The following is a 19271-nucleotide window of genomic DNA, read 5'->3' on the forward strand; positions in this document are numbered from 1 at the left end:
AAGCACTCTCTGGATCCTCATTATAATGGGTCTTACTAAACTGCCTGCCCACTGACACACACAGGCCAATGTGAATGAGAATAGCCCATCAGGCGATCTGACACACTTACTGGTATTTCACAATTTTGTGTCCCTGAACCGTTAAACTAAAATGTTGCATAAAATTTACTTTCTGTGCCCATGTTTACTTATGTGTGTGTTTGTGTGTGTGTGTGTGTGTGTGTGTGTGTGTCTGTGTCTGTGTCTGTGTCTGTGTCTGTGTCTGTGTCTGTGTCTGTGTCTGTGTCTGTGTCTGTGTCTGTGTCTGTGCCTGTGCCTGTGTGTGTGTCTGTATCCATGTGTAAGTTTGTGTGTTTGTGTGTGTGTGTGTGTGTGTGTGTGTGTGTGTGTGTGTGTGTGTGTGTGTGTGTTAATGTGTGTGTGTGTGTCTGTGTGTGTGTGTTTGTGTGGTGCATTTGTGCATCCGTGTAAGGACCATATGTGTGCCTCTCCATGCATACGTGTTTGTGGATGAGCTATACTTAGCAAGTTCAGGGTTAGCTGACATTCATGAATCAAAGCTGTGCTTGTTTTGGATGACGGCGAGGACATTAGTCCTTGAGGATATTTGGCTTGCGAGGCGGCTGCCAAAGCAAAGCCTGCCAGCCAGGCCCATTGGGCGCGTACACATCCATCACGTGTCGCTCTCTGCACCACACTCTCCTCCAGCTGTGGGGGCCGGGAGGTGGGCAGGGACGTGGGCCGGGGGGAGCACAGCTAGATGCCACCTCTGGCCCTGAAACCCGGCGGAGCGGGAGACAGCTGCATACACACCCCTTACTTACCCCAGTGCCCCCGCAAACACACACCCACACACACTCGTGTGCCCTCACATCGCCTCTCACAGTGACTCCGACACACCCATATGTACTGGGTGTACAAACACACACTTACACTTAAAATTGTAATCACTGTAGCTTGAAGTGAAGGCCTGTTACCATATATTATCAAGCTGGATAAAGGCATGGAATGTTGAAATAGAACTGTGGTTCACATTTATTTAATTTCATATTGTGTATTTTATAGACAAGCAGCACGAGTGAGAATTATTTATTGGATTTGCCATGGGACCACTTTCTCTTTTTTCATACTTTTCCCACATAGCAATTTTAGAGGACTTTTCACACAAATGTCATCTCTTTAATCTGAAAGCAATCCAATTCCATCTCATTCTCTCTAAACCCTTGCCTGTGCATGAGCTTCATGGCCGGGTTTTTTTTTATACGATTAGGCCTCATGAATGAAACTGTTGCCTGTTTGTAGCAAACATGTAGTTATGGTTCATGACACCGAAATGACTCTGACGTCCCGGTGTCCCACATAAAAGAATTATGCTAATCCCATTACAGTCGGCTCAGCTCGCTGATATTATGTGGTTCATAGTTCCCTAATGTGGTTCATTAGGGAACTATAGTTAATAGTTCCCTAATCTTTCTTTTTGTGTGTACTGTATGTTTTGTGTAATGGTGCTACAGTATGTGTCTCCAATGATAGTTCAAATCAGAAATTATTATTATAATTCTGATTATTGTAATTATACTGATTATTATTTTTACCATTAACATACTATTTTCATGATTGTTGTTATACAGTCTTGTTAATGTTTATGGACATTTTTTTTATTATAACCTCACATTCTAATGATTAGCAGACAAGCAATGAATTTATCCATTCACCACAAGCCTTTGTAGGCCTATTAGATTGCTAAATGTGAAAAATTGGCTATATCTGTGTTAACAACTATGCAGATTATCAGTTTTCCAAAAGAAAAACAATGATGGAATAAGCAAATGGAAGACCTTTCAAAATTCAGTGATTTTTTTGTCATTTTAGGAGCATCTGTGCTCCACGGCCTCCTTAATCTCTGGCTGTGGTCCAGTAATGAGATAATTTGTTCCCCCTACTGAGAAACTCTCTACGTATGATGAACTGCAATCTCATCTTTTTACTGCCTGTGCCTTTTTAAAGTAGGGGTTTACAGAAGTGACCTGTCATTATCTGTATTCGTATCTGTTCAACTTGCAAAATGATCTGTCATTGTATCTGTCTTGGGATGGGAGGCTAGAATTGTGGGCCTGTTTTATACTGAACGTTATGCAAAATCATGTATTTCTAACCAGGTATTTATTGTTAATGCAACTTTTGTGCCTTCTAAGTATGAGAATGATTTAGTATTTTCATATAATTCTTTATTAAATAGATTTCCACATCATCATGCTGGGCTGTAGTTTTTATCTCTCAGATAGCCCCCAGATAGCCCTTGTTTTGATCAATTTGTATTTGCTGGTGTTGCTGCATTGTACATTGCTAGGTTTAGACATTTTACTATCACTTCATCTTCAGCTGTCTATTTAAAGTCAAAATTCCACGAAGCCTACGGCTGATACATACAGCCTGTTTTTTTTTTGTTTTTTTTTTAGCAGAGGACATTTTAATCTATCTACACAACTGCAGGTTGTAAATGTCATCTTGAAATATACGTTGCAAGGTTTTTTGAAGAAATACAGCTGTCAGTCGTACGACTCCTCTTCATCTTCCTCTTCCTCTTCCTCCTCGATGTGAGAGTTTCTCAGAGTGATGTGAAGTGACAGCCCTGCTGCTGGCTGCTGTGCTCTGACTTGGTGGAAATGATTACAACATATAGAGATGACTTTTAAAAAATGTGTGTAGGGAATTAAATAACTAGTGAGATCAAAGTCCTATGTTGCAACTAGAATTTACTTTTTTTCTTAATCTTGTGTCCATCCACAATGGTATGAAGTAATTTGAAAGCATAATTGCTGACACAGACATGTCAGTCATGGATCTTTCCTAATTAAAAACAAGCAATGAGAAACATCTTTTTCCTTGAATAGCAACAAGCAATATCTGTTTCCATTTCATTTTATGTGCTGCTGTCCCAAATGACATACAGTACTCAGATCAGGTACACCCATAATGTCAACCACACTGTTAGAAGCAGCTCCTTCGACTGTAAATTGACATCAGAAATGATTATGGTTGGCCCGGTTTCTCTCCCTAAGTTGAAGTTCACACAAACTGGACAAATCTTTCTCTCCTCTGCCGCTGGCCCCTGAAGGCACACACGCCACTGATATTGTAATCCTGTAGCCAATGCTGTGGAGCCCCTGCCCCAGTGTGGCGCGGGTTAACCGGTCCGTGGCGGGGATGAGTGACAGGCTCCAAGTCCTGCCTTCCCTGTGCCCTGTTATGACAGCAGGGCATAGGATATTGCATTTCTCTCTGCAGCCCCGGAGATCGTCCAGGAAAAGCAAGCTATTGGTCGGCCACCCATGTGGGCTCGGCCTCTCGTGTCACCCCTGCCGGATCTCCGTGCTCGAGAAGGTCAATTAATTAGTGGCCAGAGGTCACCACGAGTGGTGCTAGACAAATGTTTTGCATCTGATAGTGCACGGCCTGCTTTCCCATGGAGTGCCTTCCCTTTTCAGGGGTTAAAGTTGAAAGCGATCATGAATAACTGATTTGTCAGGACCCAATCACATGTAGTGCAAGAGGACTCGGATCCTCCACATGAGTTACTTGTGCATCCAGACTGTACAGTGCACGCTGACCCCGTCCGTCTCACACACATGAACATGAGCACAAACACTTTCAAATTCACACACGCACGCACACACAGACACACAGACACACAGACACACACATACACACACACACACACACACACACACACACACACACACACACACACACACACACACACACACACACACACACACACACACACACACACAGACACACTACCCTCCCACATGAACATTTGCCCCTAAGAGATATCAGTCAGGTGCACTAGGGAGGAGAACACAGGCCGCTTGTTTGGTATTGTCTTAACCGCCAGTTATCCCCAAACCTCGCAGTGCAATACTCCTGACATTTACATGTGAACTTTTGAACTGGAAAAGACTACCACCTAAGCTGCCATTTATCTTCTTTGACTATTGTTCTTGCTTAAAATAACAGCTCCGAGCCAGTGCTCTTTGCCAGCTATTATCGCTCTGCATGAGGGAAAAATATGTGGAATACATATGATTAATAGGAAGATGTCAAATGTCCACACATTTTTTCATGTTTGTCCTCACAGTTTTGATTTGCTTGAAGTGGTTGCATACATTTGGTGCTAGTTTGATGCTGATTCGTGTAAATTGCACGTTTTTGTCACACTAACAGATCAATCCAGTGTAGAAGAGTTAAGTTCAGAAATAAACTGTTCAGTCATTAGTAAACTGTGCCGTGAAGACCACCGATGAGAAGTTAGCACACAACGTGGAGTCCTTTTCCCCGGTCAGAGTGTGTTTGTTCTGTGGTCCACAGGAAATTGTTCTGGTGGTGTTCTTTGGCACAGAGTACGTGGTGCGGCTGTGGTCAGCGGGCTGCAGGAGCAAATATGTGGGCATCAAAGGACGACTGCGCTTCATCAGGAAGCCCATCTCCATCATAGGTATATCTGTACGGCAACCGCACACTTGAATTAATGCACAAAAGAGACTCTTATACAGCAGCGTGTGGAACGATATGTGCGGCATGGTTTGTCTTGTCTGAAAAGAAAAAAAACAGACAAACTTGTCAAAAGAAAGTCCCTGGACACATTGTTTGTGCACCCCCCCCCCACCCCACCCCACCCCATCCGCACTGAACTGCTGAAATGTATGATTAGGAGTGAAATGAAATCTAGTCACTGAAGCAAACTTTTTGAATACTGCTGTTGCATATTGTTTGAGACAACTGAGCTTAGTTAAGCTTAATTATTTTTTGTTCATGTTGTGGTGTAGTTTTCAAAAATATAATTCCTTAATCTGTATTTGAAATATTTCATTGAGCACTGTGAATATGGTGATAACGCCTATTGATTTCTTTTTGCTGGCCAGATTTGATTGTGGTGATCGCCTCAGTCATTGTTCTGAGTGTGGGCTCAAATGGACAAGTCTTTGCCACTTCAGCCATCAGGTATCAGGACCGTACTGTGAACTTACACAACACCATAGCGCCCTTTTTCCCCTTTGTTCACATACTTGTAGTTGCACTGGTAATCTATATTCTCACTGCATGTCTGTGGACACAGGGGGATACGTTTCCTGCAGATCCTGCGCATGCTGCATGTGGATCGCCAGGGAGGCACCTGGAGGCTTCTGGGGTCTGTAGTCTTCATTCATCGGCAGGTGAGGTCCATATCGTGCTGGTAACCATTATGCCCAGCTGCCACAGGTGTTACAGGAGGCTGGCAGTTGATATAAGTGGTTACTGTAATGACATTATGTCACTGGAATGGTCAATTTTCACTAAACTTTTTTGTTGCATCATTTTGGTTGATGTGACCGTCTCATTTTAGAAATGCTCTAATGCTAGACTGTATAAAAGAAACATATCGGATTGGAGACTTTTCATTTATTTGTGGCAATTTGTGCTCTCATTTTGTCTTATAATACAGTTGTTACTCTTCCTAACTTTTGTTATATTTAATCTAAAAATCGAATGCCTCTTTCACATAAGAATTTTGTCTCGGAACGTTTTTTGACACGAATGCTTTTTGACTAACATGTCAGGAACAATTTCCCACACCCTTTTAATTTGTTTTGTCTTTTATGGTCACAAGCCTTAAGGCCCTTGGGGTGTAGCACTCTATCTTGTTACTGTGCCAGTGACTTTTAGTAATATGTAAATCTACAGTCAGACATGTTAGGAAGCTGGATGGGAGCCATACCTGTTTGCCTGGTTACTTGCAAGTTTATGAAAGACTGTGAGAATTTGTCAGGTCATATGTGTTTGCACGTTATGCATGGTATACTGTATCTATGGTTGTTGGCCTGGTTAAGTTAGATAAGTTATCAGATGTGTGGGTTGCAATGGATATTTCATAATCACATGGGATTTTGATTAAGCAAAGTCTTCGTGGTATTAACATTGTAGGCCTGATGTTTGTTTAAGCAAAATATATTTGTCAGTCTGGAATAGAATTGGCTCAAATGTGTTTCTGAGATAAGACAAATGTGTCCTTTGAAATTTAACTAGATTCAACAAAGGCTCTAAAACTTTCACATATATCATTTTGAATTATTCCTTAAATGTACAAACAAACTGTGGAAGAATAATGTGCTTTTAATGATGTTGTTGTGTTCAGTGCTGAAAATGCTGAAAACACCTGTGTTTTTGTTCTCTTCTCCACAGGAGCTCATAACAACCCTGTATATCGGCTTCTTGGGCCTGATCTTCTCCTCGTACTTTGTGTACCTGGCAGAGAAAGATGCGGTGGATGAAGAGGGAAGGACTGGCTTTTCTAGCTACGCTGATGCCTTATGGTGGGGTGTGGTGAGTCATCCATTAAAAAACATCAGCATAGTAACAGTGTGTTTTATTGCATGTCAGTGAGGGGCCTGAAGCTTAGCCTTGAGCCTACTTCCCTAGTTCATTTAGAATGTCAGCCAAATCACCGGTATTGACATGCCAGATTAATTGAAATACAAGTGAGTGAGCAGACTCATTTCTCACACGCATTTATAGAAGGAGAGAGAGGTCTCTTGTAACAGTGATGAGAGAGCCATTACACATGGCCAGAAACACTGCAATGCTTCACTCTCATACTGGCAGTCTGTTGAAAACCTATTGATACGCCTGTTGTCCTGCTCATAGCACATTGCAGAAAGGGCCCAGATAATGATCCTGTGTCGGGTTGTTTTGACCCATCTGGGCTTGAGTTTCCAGTTTGGTTAATTAAACTGTTGAATTCAGTGCATGCTGTAATGAGAAACCAATGGCTGTTTTGCGCATGGGATCCATGTGCCACAAAGGGCCGGTAATAAACCCTTTTCACCCTTGCACTCTCCTGCCTGAAAGACCTTTTAGTCCGCCACTATAAAGTGTCAGCTCCTTTAATTAAAACTTTAATTGCTGGATTACCACTGTTTTGTTGCGAGGGTCAGAAGGTATTATGGGGTCTCTGATGGCCTGTGTAATGCTGAATAAAAGCGTCTGTTTTGCATGGAGTGGGCTCTCCAGGAGTGAAATCCCGCCACAGAGGTCCGCTTCCCCTTTTGTTTTTCCTCCACTGTAAACTTGAGACTCGTATGACACAGAGCCAGCGCGGGGAAGTTTGACAGGCTCCGGTGGAGAGAAGGAGGGAAGGAGACGGAGGGAGGGAGGGAGGGATGGAGGGAGGGATGGAGGGCTGTGAGCTGCTTTCCCCTTCGTTTGCTCGGCACGCTGGGAGCTGCAGGTGCAGGGCACAGCTGGAGCGCAGCGGCATGAATCATACCTCTCCAGCTTTCCACTCGTTCCCCCTCTCTCTCTCTCTCTCTCTCTCTCTCTTTCTCTCTATTTCCCTCTCTTACTCACTCCCTCGCTCTCTTTCTCCAAAAGTGCGGGCCAACCAGGCACACACTATTAAAGTCACTTGATGTTGTTCCTGCTCTTGGTTCTGCTAAAACCACACCAGTGTGAGGAAACGGAGAATAAGAAAGTGAGAATAACAAAAAAGGGTGGAAAAAAGGACAGAAACTGTAAGATGAACCAACCAGTGGGGGGAAAAAAACCCACACATTTTCATCTTTGACGACAGGCACGGCCAGTGGAAATAAAGAGCGAGTAACACATGAGCACCAGTAAAGAGGAGTGAATGAGTAGCGTCCACCAACCCCCCCATAACCCCCCCCCCCCACCCGTTCCGTGACTCCAGGCCTGGAGTTGGCCCCCGTGCAGCACTGGTGCATTGGAAGAGTTTAGCGCCCTGCTCATAGAGCGTGCAGTATGAGACAGGCAGCGAGACAGGCGGCGGCGGCGGTGGCCCGCCCGCCCCAGGGCCCAGGTGCAGCACACACCACACAAGGAGACGCCGCGGCGCGCAGACAGGCCTCCTTTTGAGGCCACGCGGACTGGAGAGAAGCCCCGTGCGTGGAGGTGCCACACACAGAGACCATAGAGCGTGCTCAATGAGTCATAGAGGCGGCTGTGTTCTGCGGCCGCACCGAGACGGACAGAGATGGAGAGATTGCGCGGGGCTTTGGATGTGGTAATACCACACACATAGAGCAGAGAGCGTGACCCTCAGTATTGAAGAGGAGGAGGAGGAGGAGGAGGTGGAGGAGGAGGATGCTGGGATGGAGGCGGGGGGGGGGGGGTAAATGTGGAGGTGGATGGCGGGTGGGGGTGTGGGGGACAGGCTAGGTCGAGGGTTATGTGGAGTGGCCTATTGCACGCCGATGTCGAGGCTATTGTTAGCCATCGGATTTACGGATTGCAGATTAAATCCCCCTGCTCTTGGCTCCCTAAAGCCTTTTGAAGTGTCTCACCTTACATCAACCCGTCTATTGTTTTGCTGCGGAGAGCCGAGGAGGCGGGGACGGCAGAAAGAGAGGGAAAGAGGGAGAGAGAGAGAAAAGGTGGCGGATGGGGGATGGTGTGGGGTTAGCATTCACCAAAGACACTTACTGTAAGCCAAGTGCACTCCCAATGTGTCAGAATGGGCTCGCCTTTCATGAGAGCTACACGCACACGCAAAGGTATTTGTTTTCCACGTTCGCCAGGATTCCTGGGCCCTCAGCGGATTAGCGGGGGGAATTGTACCCCTCCGGAATGCACTTTAAACGTCGGGCGAGTGGTGACAGACGTGGACGCCGTCCAGCGAGCCTTGATGAACTTCCCATCCCACTTGTATTATTGCCTCTGTCAGAGAAAGGGGTGCCTGAATGAAATGACATCTTTACAACTGCTGCTCCTTTATGAGCAGTGAAATGCTCCGGTGCTCCGGTGCTCAAGTGACCAGGCAGATCACCTGACCCGCCTGGAGAGGAACAAGAGCTACAGAACGAAGAGAACAGAGCCGAGAAAGACGCACAGTCGTGCTCAACGAGTCTGTGTCAGGACGAGGGCTGTGCCAAGTGTGCTGTACTCTCCTGTCCCTTATGAAACTCGAAGATTGGCTCCATGAATATATGTTATGCCGTAGCCATTACCATGTCACAGTATCCTCTCAAATGTCATGTGACAATTGGATTTTGTTGTGCAGCTTTAGGCGAACTCAATGGTCTGCTTCTGTTCCCTCTCTCCAGGTGACGGTGACTACGATAGGCTACGGAGACAAAGTTCCTCAGACGTGGATTGGGAAGGCCATTGCCTCCTGCTTCAGCGTCTTCGCCATCTCCTTCTTTGCCCTTCCTGCTGTAATTATCATTCGTCATACACATTGGCAGGGCCCAAGAGGAGGGGCTCTTGTAAAGGCTCCTGTTAAGTCATAGTTTAAAAGAGGCTTAAGTGTAAAACAGAGGACCACACGCAGCAAAGGCTTTATGTGTAGATGCATCAACACTATTTTTCTATCATACTTATAAGTAATGCCCAAATCCACTCTTACTTAGTTATATATACTTCATTGTAATATGGTAAAGTCGTCAAAACATCACTGCAGCATCACTGCATCTATAAATGACAGGAACGTCTGTCTGTCTGTTATTGGCAAATCTGTTGAACCGTTCATCCAATTGATTTCAAACGTAGCAGATGACTTGCTACGGGGCATGAGTAAGTGCAGTGCCAAGTTTGCCGTTGTTTGAATAAGTAATACAAAATATGTTGTTAAATATATTGGCAAAAGAAGCACGCTTTCTCTGCTCTACTTTAGACACTCCACTGCTGAGGGCGGCAGCACAGCACTGAATCAGGGCATAGCGCAGGTCAAGATGCAAGATGTTTGCACGATTATGAACAATAAAGACTCCCTCTTTGCAGAATTTGCGGATTTTACAACACGACAGCAAACACATAAATGTTGACACTTTGAATAGCCAGGCGACTTTGGACTGTCTTAAGACTTTGAATAAATAAAGGACAAGTCCGACTGCAAGATCCCAAATTGAAACGAGCGATAGGTTAATGGTCCCGAATTGATGGACATTTCAGAATGCCACACGAGTCACCAACTACAGACAAGAGGCAGTCTGATTTGTCTTCTATATCATCAGTTATTCAATCGGCTAAAAATAGGCTGTATAGCTTTAACTCAAAGCTTTAGGCTGATGTCCTTTTGATCAGTTACAGACAACAAGTGGCAGGCAGAGCGTGATGTCACTTCTAGGCTTCCAGAGATTTGCACATTTCGTTGCACAAAATAATTTGTCTTCTCTATCATCAAGTTATTCAGTAAGTCAATCATATACTGTAGCCTCAACTCAAAACAGTTGTTAGGCTTCTGTCATTTCGATCCATAAAAAAAGTAGCCCATGCAGCCATGCTTCAATTCTGTTCACTGCAAGTCATTCTATCATCTTATATTTAAAGCAGGCCCACCTTATGGCCATGTAATTGGCCTATGGGTTTTCTACAGGAATAGCATGTCTGAACTGGCACTGCACTAGTACATACTAAAGCACCACACGAGTTCAACTTTGATGCAATGTGTCATGTTGATTCATATGCAGTGTTGCCAAAGCAACACTGACAATACACAATAAAGTGACAATAAGCAATAATAATGACAAACTACCAGTAATGAAAGCAATGGGGGATTCTCAGATGAATGAGCTCTTTGTGTCTGCTGCTGCGTCACTGATGTTGCCTCTGTGTGTGTGTGTGTGTGTGTGTGTGTGTGTGTGTGTGTGTGTGTGTGTGTGTGTGTGTGTGTGTGTGTGTGTGTGTGTGTGTGTGCGCGTGTGTCTGCAGGGGATCCTTGGCTCAGGCTTTGCTCTGAAGGTGCAGCAGAAGCAGAGACAGAAGCACTTCAGCCGTCAGATCCCAGCTGCTGCCTCCCTCATCCAGGTACTGGAGAGAGAGAGAGAGAGAGAGAGAGAATGAGAGAGAGAGTGAGAGTGAGCAAGAGAGAGAGTGAGAGCGAGAGAGAGAGACAGAGAGAGAGAGAGAATAAGAGAGAGTGAGAGTGAGCAAGAGAGAGAGAGAGAGAAAGAAAGAGAGAGCGAGCTGTGGCACTCATTCAAAAGCACCACCTCACTGCGTCATTCCCCTGTGGGTTGCCAGCGTGAGCGAGGTGTGAGAAGGCGTTTCTGTTTGCCGTGGAGTATGAGGGCCGGCGGAGAGAGAACCGGTGGCACGTATGTGCCCTCTTTGCAGCCGCCGCCAACTTGTTAAAGCGCTGATTTATGGCAAGGCCTGCGTAGTATCTCACCCCCGTGACAGGAAGTCTCAGCCCGAACACGTCTTGCGCCACTAAATCTTTGATATTCCAGCCGCTTGAGGAGGACTCTTGTTCTCCCAGGGCCTTGCCAACATAAGCTCCGAAACCAAAGTCAAATGCAAACACAGTCATAGTGCTATTTGTCGTCTGGACAATCTCTCCCTGTCCTGGTAAAGGTGAACCGTCCTGTGCTCCCAGACGGAGACAGCGGGCAAATATCAGCACTTTGAGCCAGGAGCCGACAGTTTTAAGAAACACCATTTATCCTCTAGGTAAATGGAATGACCCCAGATGCAACACCCAGACAAAATGTCCTCAGTGTCAAGCTGAGACGGCTCAAACAAACACCAGGCTACACCATGCAAACTGCTGACTGCGTTAAATAACTCTGACAAGAGTGTCCGGCTGATAGTGGATCGCTGTGGTTAGCCATCTGAGGCTTTAACATGAGCAGACATGCCCTTTTGGCGCCAGTGCTGTACTTATTCACAAGCATTATCCTTGCTGCAGAAGCTGAAATGTCCATAGGAGTCATTGTGGATAAATAGTGATAAAACACATTCTTTGTGTGTTTGAGAAAAGACACACTTTATTTTTCTTTTTGATACCACCTAAAAATGGTAATACAGGAAGTGAATGTATGTCTCAGGAAGTAAGACTATTTTGTCTCAAGTTAGCTCTGAAATGCAGTAATTTAGAAAAGTTGTAGAGAAGTGGATGAGAGAAATGAGTCCTTGACCTTCACGTGACCTGCAGCCACTGACACCTGATTTTGACTCACAGCCCCATGATACTCAACGGGATTCTGCAGACTCATTTACTGTGTGGGCCAGTGAAGTCATGTGGTGTGCTCCATAAACTCTATTTAGAACTGTAGATTTTATAGTCACTACATCAATATCATTGTTTTTTTACCTTTCTTTGCTCATTTTCTCAGACACTATGGCGGTGCTATGCTGCAGAGAAACCAGGAAGTTGTTCAGCTACATGGAAGATGTACGTGCTGACTGCCGACTACGTGCCCCCTGCAACCTCCGAAGCCTCCAGTCCAGGAAACTTCAGAAAGCTGGTAAACAAAGTGACTGTTTCATGCTGTAGGAACAGCAGTGTTGTGCTTAAACCCCAACTTATTCCATACACCACAAACAGTGAACAACACGTTGCTTTGTCCCACTGTTTCTTAAGCTAAAGTGCTAACCTCAGAGCCTCTGACCACAGTTTCGCTCTTAGCCTCCATCTCACCTAAGACTCAGGCCTCGGCTCTGTCTGCCATGTTGGACTAGAAACAAGATCCCAAGTGGTTTCCTGAGAGAACTTCACAGGGGGAGAGAGGTAGTGAGTTGATGGGCGCGTTGGTGTGGAGCAGCGCCTTCGACCAAACACGGCATTATACCCTCTCTCGCCCACCTCAGCTAGGAGCAACGTAGACTGTGCTGATGTCATGGGGAACTGACTGTGAATGAGCAAGTGTTCTACTGTTGCCCCCTCCCCTGCGTTCGCCATGATGACCCTGGGGCCCTTTTGTCTCCCCCACACAAAGACACAGTCAGATGAGATGATGTCACCGCCCGCCTTTTTTCTCGTGGGAGTAAACCTTTGTGTAGCAAAACAACAACAAAAAAATCTTTGTCCAGCACTGAGTCCACACATATTAGAAGTTGGGCCGCGCGGAGGGACGGTGGCGGAGGGGGTTGAGCAGGGGCCACTTCCGTCCCTTTCTGTTCGGTGGCGTGTGACTTTTTTTCTCTCTCTCTCTCTCTCTCTCTGTCTCTCTCTCTCTCTCTCTCTCTCTCTCTCTGTCTCGGTCCTAATGAGTCATTCACTGGAGGAGAGCTGAAGTCAAAGCTGGCCAGGGGGCTCGTCTCATTCCGAGCAGTCAAATGAGTTAGAGTTTACAAACCACAGGCAAATCAAAAACACAAATATCTGCATACTGTGGCCAGCGTAAAGCCCCCACTTGGCCCAAGCCGGATGCAGGTCGCAATGCGCTCACCTCTGTGTGAAGGTGAAGTCGATAAACCGAAACTCCCGTTTCTGTGTGCTGCAAGGAGGTTTGAAAGATACACTCCACAAACAGTGAACAGACAGAGCAAATATTTGGTGAAGTGACAAAAGTTATTGTGCAGATGGGTGATATTTATAGATTGGATAAAGATTAACCTGCACTGGCCTGTGCAAACATTTGTTTTTTTGTTGTTTTGCCTCCATAAAGATAATTAATTCGCTCCCTGACATTATTATTGATTGATGACAAGTCAAGACAATGGAAGTCTGAATAGCATGCTCTTAAATCTACCAGTCATCACAGATGTGTTTGTTCACTGACTGAATGAGATGCTGGTTGCATGTTAATATCCATGAGCCCTTTTGTCTAGTGTGGGCGCATTAAATGGACCTCTGTCAATGAGAATTGAGAAAAGAGGATTTCTGATGGTGATATCTCTCTCTCTCTGTGTCTTTCTGTGTCTGTCTATTGCTCTCTCTCCCTCTCCCTCTCTCTCCCTCTCTATCTCTCTCTCTCTCTCTCTGTCTCTCTCTTGTCCCCAGAGTAAACGCTACAAAAGGAAGCTGAGATCTCGTGATAATGGCTCCTTCAGCACAGCAGGAGACAAGCCCTTGTCCATTCCACAGATCACGTATGACCACATTGATGAAAAAGACGAGAAGAAAGACATGCCCTTCTTCCTCGAGGAGCCCACTGGTAGCGCAACAGTCACTTTTTTCACTTCTCAAGTAGACTGTAAACACAGACAGCAAACTGAATCCAATCAATCAAGCATAGTCTTAAAATGCTCAATTTATGTACATTTTAAATCTTTGCCTGATTCTTCCGATGCAGTGTGAGGGTCTTGCAGCGTGACTTGCTAGACACGGGACATTTGCCTTGTTTAAGAACTGGCGGTAATGTGTGAAATTGATATTAGTGTGATGGTCAGCTGTCTGAAAACATTGACTCTACCTTAATAATATTTTACTTTAAAGTCTGTAATGTGTCAGGCATATGCTAAAGAGGAGCACATACTAAACTAAGTGACACAGCATTGAAACTACACTATGTTACTATTTACACCTACAGTGTCTTGAGACATGTCTGGTATTATGTATACAGTATATTGCATATACGTTGCACTTACACACTGCATTGTATTTTGTAAGAACATAAATATTGATCTCTTTGGAATCGGATGAACTATATAATGTTTGATGCACATACTTTGGAGATCCGGCTTCGCGAACAGAAAAGTGGCATAGTGAGAGAAGAGCAAACCTTCCACCTAACCCATTAGGGCAGGGTTCAGTAAACTAAAGGCTAAAGTTCGAGGATGCGTTTTAGCCAACCCCTTCAGTTTGCGTGTGACTGTAGTGGTTTCAGTTTGTGTAATGTTTGTCGAAACCTGGTTGAGGACACAGGGCGGGTGTGGAGTGAAACGGTTGGGTGTAGAGTTGTTTGTGTTTGGGTTTAAACTCTGTGAATCCCTGCCCTGCCTCTGGCACTCTCTCCGGGCCTTAAGGTGGACACCACATGGGCTCAGATGGCCAGATGGAAGTCATTACCACTGCGCACAGGCGATTACAGACCATGTTTACCTGCATCGCATGCTATGCAGGCCTCATCAATTAACAACATGATTTATTTTGCACGACAAAAATATGTACAGAGTGGCCTCCGTGGGGAGTCCATTATAGTTTGTGGTTTTGTATATTTGCATTTTCCACGGATGTACAGTTCTGTGTGTTTGAGTCTACCCATTTGTTTCGTATTACATTAGTCCCACTTCAGTGACCATTTCCCTAAACACATGTGGTTTATTTATAAGAGGTGGCTAGTTCATATGGGAAAGCTATGGTAATCTAATGCAAATTGTTACAACATTTGGATTGATGTTGGCTCAAGCAAAAATTACCACTCTAGTCCCTACTTTAGAATTTATATAAAGTAGATTTCGAGGAAAGAAAATGCATTAATGCATCAACTATATGGGCATATGACATCTACAGTAAGATTATCAAAATCAATGAGACTTTTGTTCTTGTTATTTTGCTATAGAAACTACTATAGGCTTGAAGGCATAGCATTCACTGGTGACAGATGTTTTTTTTTTTTTTTTTTTTAAGTAGGCCATCCTGTGTAAAATGGTGTCTGGACCAAATCTTCCCTCACTGTAGTCATTTATGTTTGCCTTTACGACCTTTGCTATCAGGTGGCATTATCATCAAAGCAGAGGCTTTTCAGTGCAAGTGCTACCAGCAGAGAAGTTACAGATAAAAAATGGAATCTGGTTTGGTACTTAATTGGTAGTGTGTACTGGAGAGATAATGAACAAAACCATATGTCTGTCCGCCTTTGAACTGTGAAAAATCCCCTTTGGAGTTTTTAGGACATTCCTTGTGTACATTTACTAATGGATAGCGTGAGTGTTTGATGGTGAATATAAAAACAATATTTATGGATCTGTAACTGTTTTATTAGGGACATTTCAAACGAACTCGGGCCTTGTGAGCCATAATTGTGTTTGCGCGTGAGAACTTTTGCTCGTTAATGGCAACAAGTGAAGATAATGCCACATAAACTGTCTGGATGGTATTCACACATAGAGGAATTGCAAGCCTAGTATATCTCCATCTGGAGCGCTTCAATGTCCCATCACTGCTGCTAATGTGTTTGGAGACATTTACGAAGGATTGGTTTGAGTAGTTAAAAAGGACCATGTCTCTTTTCACAGGCATCTCCAGGATGTTCAAGCAGACAGGTGAGCCTATTGTGTGTTGCCTGAGTCCAGCCGTGGGATGCTGTTATCTCTGTCTGCATGTCCGTTGCCGGGCCGTGGCGTCCATTCTGGGTGTTATCTGCATGGCTTTGTGATTGTGTCGAGCTGCTGGCCAGCGTTGTGGGAACAGGCTTGTGGAGGGAGGTTTTCCCAGCATTGGTCACATGCTCATGTCCATTATGGGATATTTCAGAGATCTTCGGATGAGTTAGAAACTAAGATGAACCATGTAGTGAGAAGTTTTTCAGAAGTGAGCCATATTTGTCTTTGGCCCAGTCTTTTGTGCCGGAGTGAAATGTAATTATTTGTACAGCATTATTCCCTTTGGTTTTGGAACAAAAGCCTCTCATTGTTCAGTAGCCCTTAAGCACCCAGGAGAGGCTTAGTAACCGCAGAATATAATGCAAAATTACAAAGACAGACGAGACGAGACAAGACGGGAACCGCGAGCCATCGTGACCAGACGCGCTCCTAAATCCATCAGTTGTGTTCCCGGCCCTGTGAACAGATCGCCCGTGTTTACCACCCCATTGACACCTCCCACCCCTGGAGTGTCTCCCCTAGAGCAGTATTGCAGTCAGACCTCCACCTTGTCATCGGCACTCGTGCTCCTCTGAGTCACCGACCGACTCTTTGGCTGGCTGCGCCGTCAGCGCGATGTTTTCTCTCCGCGGCCTTTGCCAAATTCATTTTGTGCTGAGTGCCTCAAGATCTGCTGGGAAGGAGGTGGTGGTGGCGGCGGCGGCGGCGGCACGGTGGAGGGCCGGCTGGGTGCTGAGGGAAGAGTGGTGGCGGCTCGGAGCGGAGTGATAAACGCGCTCCATTGTGGAGCTTCACTGGTCAGAAATAAAACTGCCGTCATTGTTTCATTTAATCAACATCCGGCTTATCGCTTATCTGTCTGTCTGGCCCCGTCTGTGAGAATCTCTGAATGGGGCTCCCTGGGCTGTGGGAGGGGGGTGCCCCCCCCATTGTCACTGTGGCCCCTGCATGTTTTCATTCGCCGGGGCCTTCCAAGCCAAACGTGTTTGAACAGACCGGGACGATATTAATAAAGCAGCATTGTTTGTGTAGTCGATAAGCCCAGCGCGCCTCTGATGAATGAGAAGCACTGGGGCTGGAGAGAAAGCCTCGCTGGCAACTCTGCTCTCCGCTGCACGCTGGGCTGCCCTCTCTCTCTCCGCTTCTCTACACTCTGCTCCTCTCTGTGGACCTAAACCAACCGTGATGCCTGCACTTGTGTGAATAAAACAACCCCCTTTTTAGAAGGTCACAGGGGCCTGTGCTCTAGTGTTTTGCTTGGAGTCTTGGTGCAATTCCTAAATTGAAATAGTTTTCTGGAACAAAGAACTGTTAGAGCAGTTGGTTTTAACATGTGGATAGTATAACTTGGTGGCCTTGTTTAACCTCTGTTGTTCTGGGCCTCACATACTGTAGGAGTGTTTCCTCACCATATCAATCATTTGCAGCATTTACAATGGAAAATATATGATCCTTAGTGTCTTGTACTGTTGTGTAGTGTAGATTGTTTGTTTTTTGCATGACTTGTTTATTTACATTTTTGTCTGATTGCATGCCTCCAGACCCGCACCACTCCTGGTCCTCTTTCACTCTGAGCTGTCCTGCCTCTCCAGGTATCAGCACTGGACTCTCTTCCATTTTCTTATCAGCACCATTCACACACGCATAGAATACTGTATTGCACCGTGAATGGTGTTGAAGTGTGTTGGTGAGCATGAGCCCAAAATCAAGGCCATGTGTTGCCGTGTTTTCCCATTCTGATTTGTTTGTTTGTTTTTTCAGTGAAGAAAAAACTGGACGGAGCCCCGGGAGACATCACGCGAGCAAATAGCCTGGTGGACGACATTGACTTTGTCAGTGAGGACGTGTCTTTGCCTGTTGTCACTGACCCAGCCCAGTGAGTATTTTTTAATATTATTATTATTTCCTCATTAAGTTTCTGTATTTAAGCTCCATGATGAAATCCGTCTCTCCGCCCATATCATCCCTTCATCCTTCTGTCCATTTATCCATTAAAAGCATATCACATGGATCTGTTACATGTTGGTTACGCCCCCGCGCCATAACCAGGCTTTTAAATATGAACCTTTTAAGTGTTAAATCTCATGGCGGGCGTAAGATGGTGACTTTAAAGCCTACAGCCATGAGACGTCAGTGAAAAGAAACAGATGTGTTGGTAGGGGGCATGAAAATCTGAGATCATAACATAATCGTTGCGTGTTTAAGGGCTGGATAAAGCACAAGCAGATCATGGCCTGAAGTTAACACACAAGTGCAGGATTACGTGCTGTGCTTCTTATGTAATTCAGAATTCTTGATTTATGTCAGGATATTCCAGACCAGTCACACGATCACAATAGCAGTCCAGTCAATAAAGAAATGCTAAATCATGTTTGGTACTGTACAGAGACTCTGCTGTCATTCAGTGTTGTTTCTTCTGTGTTCAGTTGAACTGACACAGACACACATCTGAGATTGTTTGACCGTGTTTAGCTGTTGACTTGCAGTGTCGTTTGGTAAAGTCATCAAGATGTTTTGAGTAAACTTCAAGTCACATTTGGTAAAGGGATCGCAGAAGCTGTCACCCAGGGGGCAGGGTTCTGGGAATCTCTCTATCCTTTAAGAGTGGCGGACATTTCGGCCTGCCCTTAGAATAATATCCTGTGGTGACGCAGAGTGAGTTTCCATGGAAGTGCTATGCTGCAGGCTCATTTCATGAGACCCCAGGGGGTTCGGACTTTGCACTGTACCTGTGTCAACAGCTTATCAGTCAGAAAGTATGGTGACAGCGTGCAGAAGGGGCCAGGGGCTGCAGTGTTGAGTGGCAATGGAATGCAAACCAACAGGAACATAATGCAGCAGAAAAAAACAAGCAAAAAAAAAAAACATGTTCTGTGACCTATGTTCTCTGTTTCTGGAAGACAGAGATTGTAAATAGCGATACTGTTTCTGCATGCACAATATGACATTTCATGTTGGCCAAAAGCCTTATTATCCAATTAAACACCATCTCAGACAGGAAATTGTATTAAATCTATCAAGAATGCGTGCATTAGCCTGAATTTTTTATATGTCAGAAGAATGACACTGAAAATGATAAGCCAAACCTGTCCTTCTCTGTGGAAATTTCCATTTTTTTCTGACTATATCTCACAAAATATGCTGTATATTGTTTGGGTCACTCAATTACGGATAGTCGTAGTATTTGCCAAGTTGCAAGTAAGCATGTATTTTTTTCAGTATCAGTTACTTATTGAGAGGCCACACAGAGTAAGCAACCTATTTTTGTCTTGCCACCTGAAAATAGG

General features: G+C 45.0%; 1 protein-coding gene across 1 annotated transcript in view; it reads left to right on the forward strand.

Annotated features, from left to right (window-relative positions):
* kcnq1.2 (potassium voltage-gated channel, KQT-like subfamily, member 1.2) overlaps positions 1–19271 on the forward strand; it is a 138682-nt gene that overhangs the window by 9869 nt on the left and 109542 nt on the right. The window contains exons 3-12 of the mRNA XM_062547918.1: positions 4372–4498; positions 4926–5004; positions 5120–5216; positions 6223–6363; positions 9099–9209; positions 10705–10800; positions 12111–12242; positions 13721–13874; positions 17526–17576; positions 17746–17860. Of these exons, the coding sequence (XP_062403902.1) occupies positions 4372–4498; positions 4926–5004; positions 5120–5216; positions 6223–6363; positions 9099–9209; positions 10705–10800; positions 12111–12242; positions 13721–13874; positions 17526–17576; positions 17746–17860 (1103 nt within the window). The remainder of the gene's footprint in view (positions 1–4371; positions 4499–4925; positions 5005–5119; positions 5217–6222; positions 6364–9098; positions 9210–10704; positions 10801–12110; positions 12243–13720; positions 13875–17525; positions 17577–17745; positions 17861–19271) is intronic.

This window comes from Sardina pilchardus, chromosome 10 (genome assembly GCF_963854185.1).
Source record: "Sardina pilchardus chromosome 10, fSarPil1.1, whole genome shotgun sequence".
In the NCBI taxonomy this organism is placed as follows: Eukaryota; Metazoa; Chordata; class Actinopteri; order Clupeiformes; family Clupeidae; genus Sardina; species Sardina pilchardus.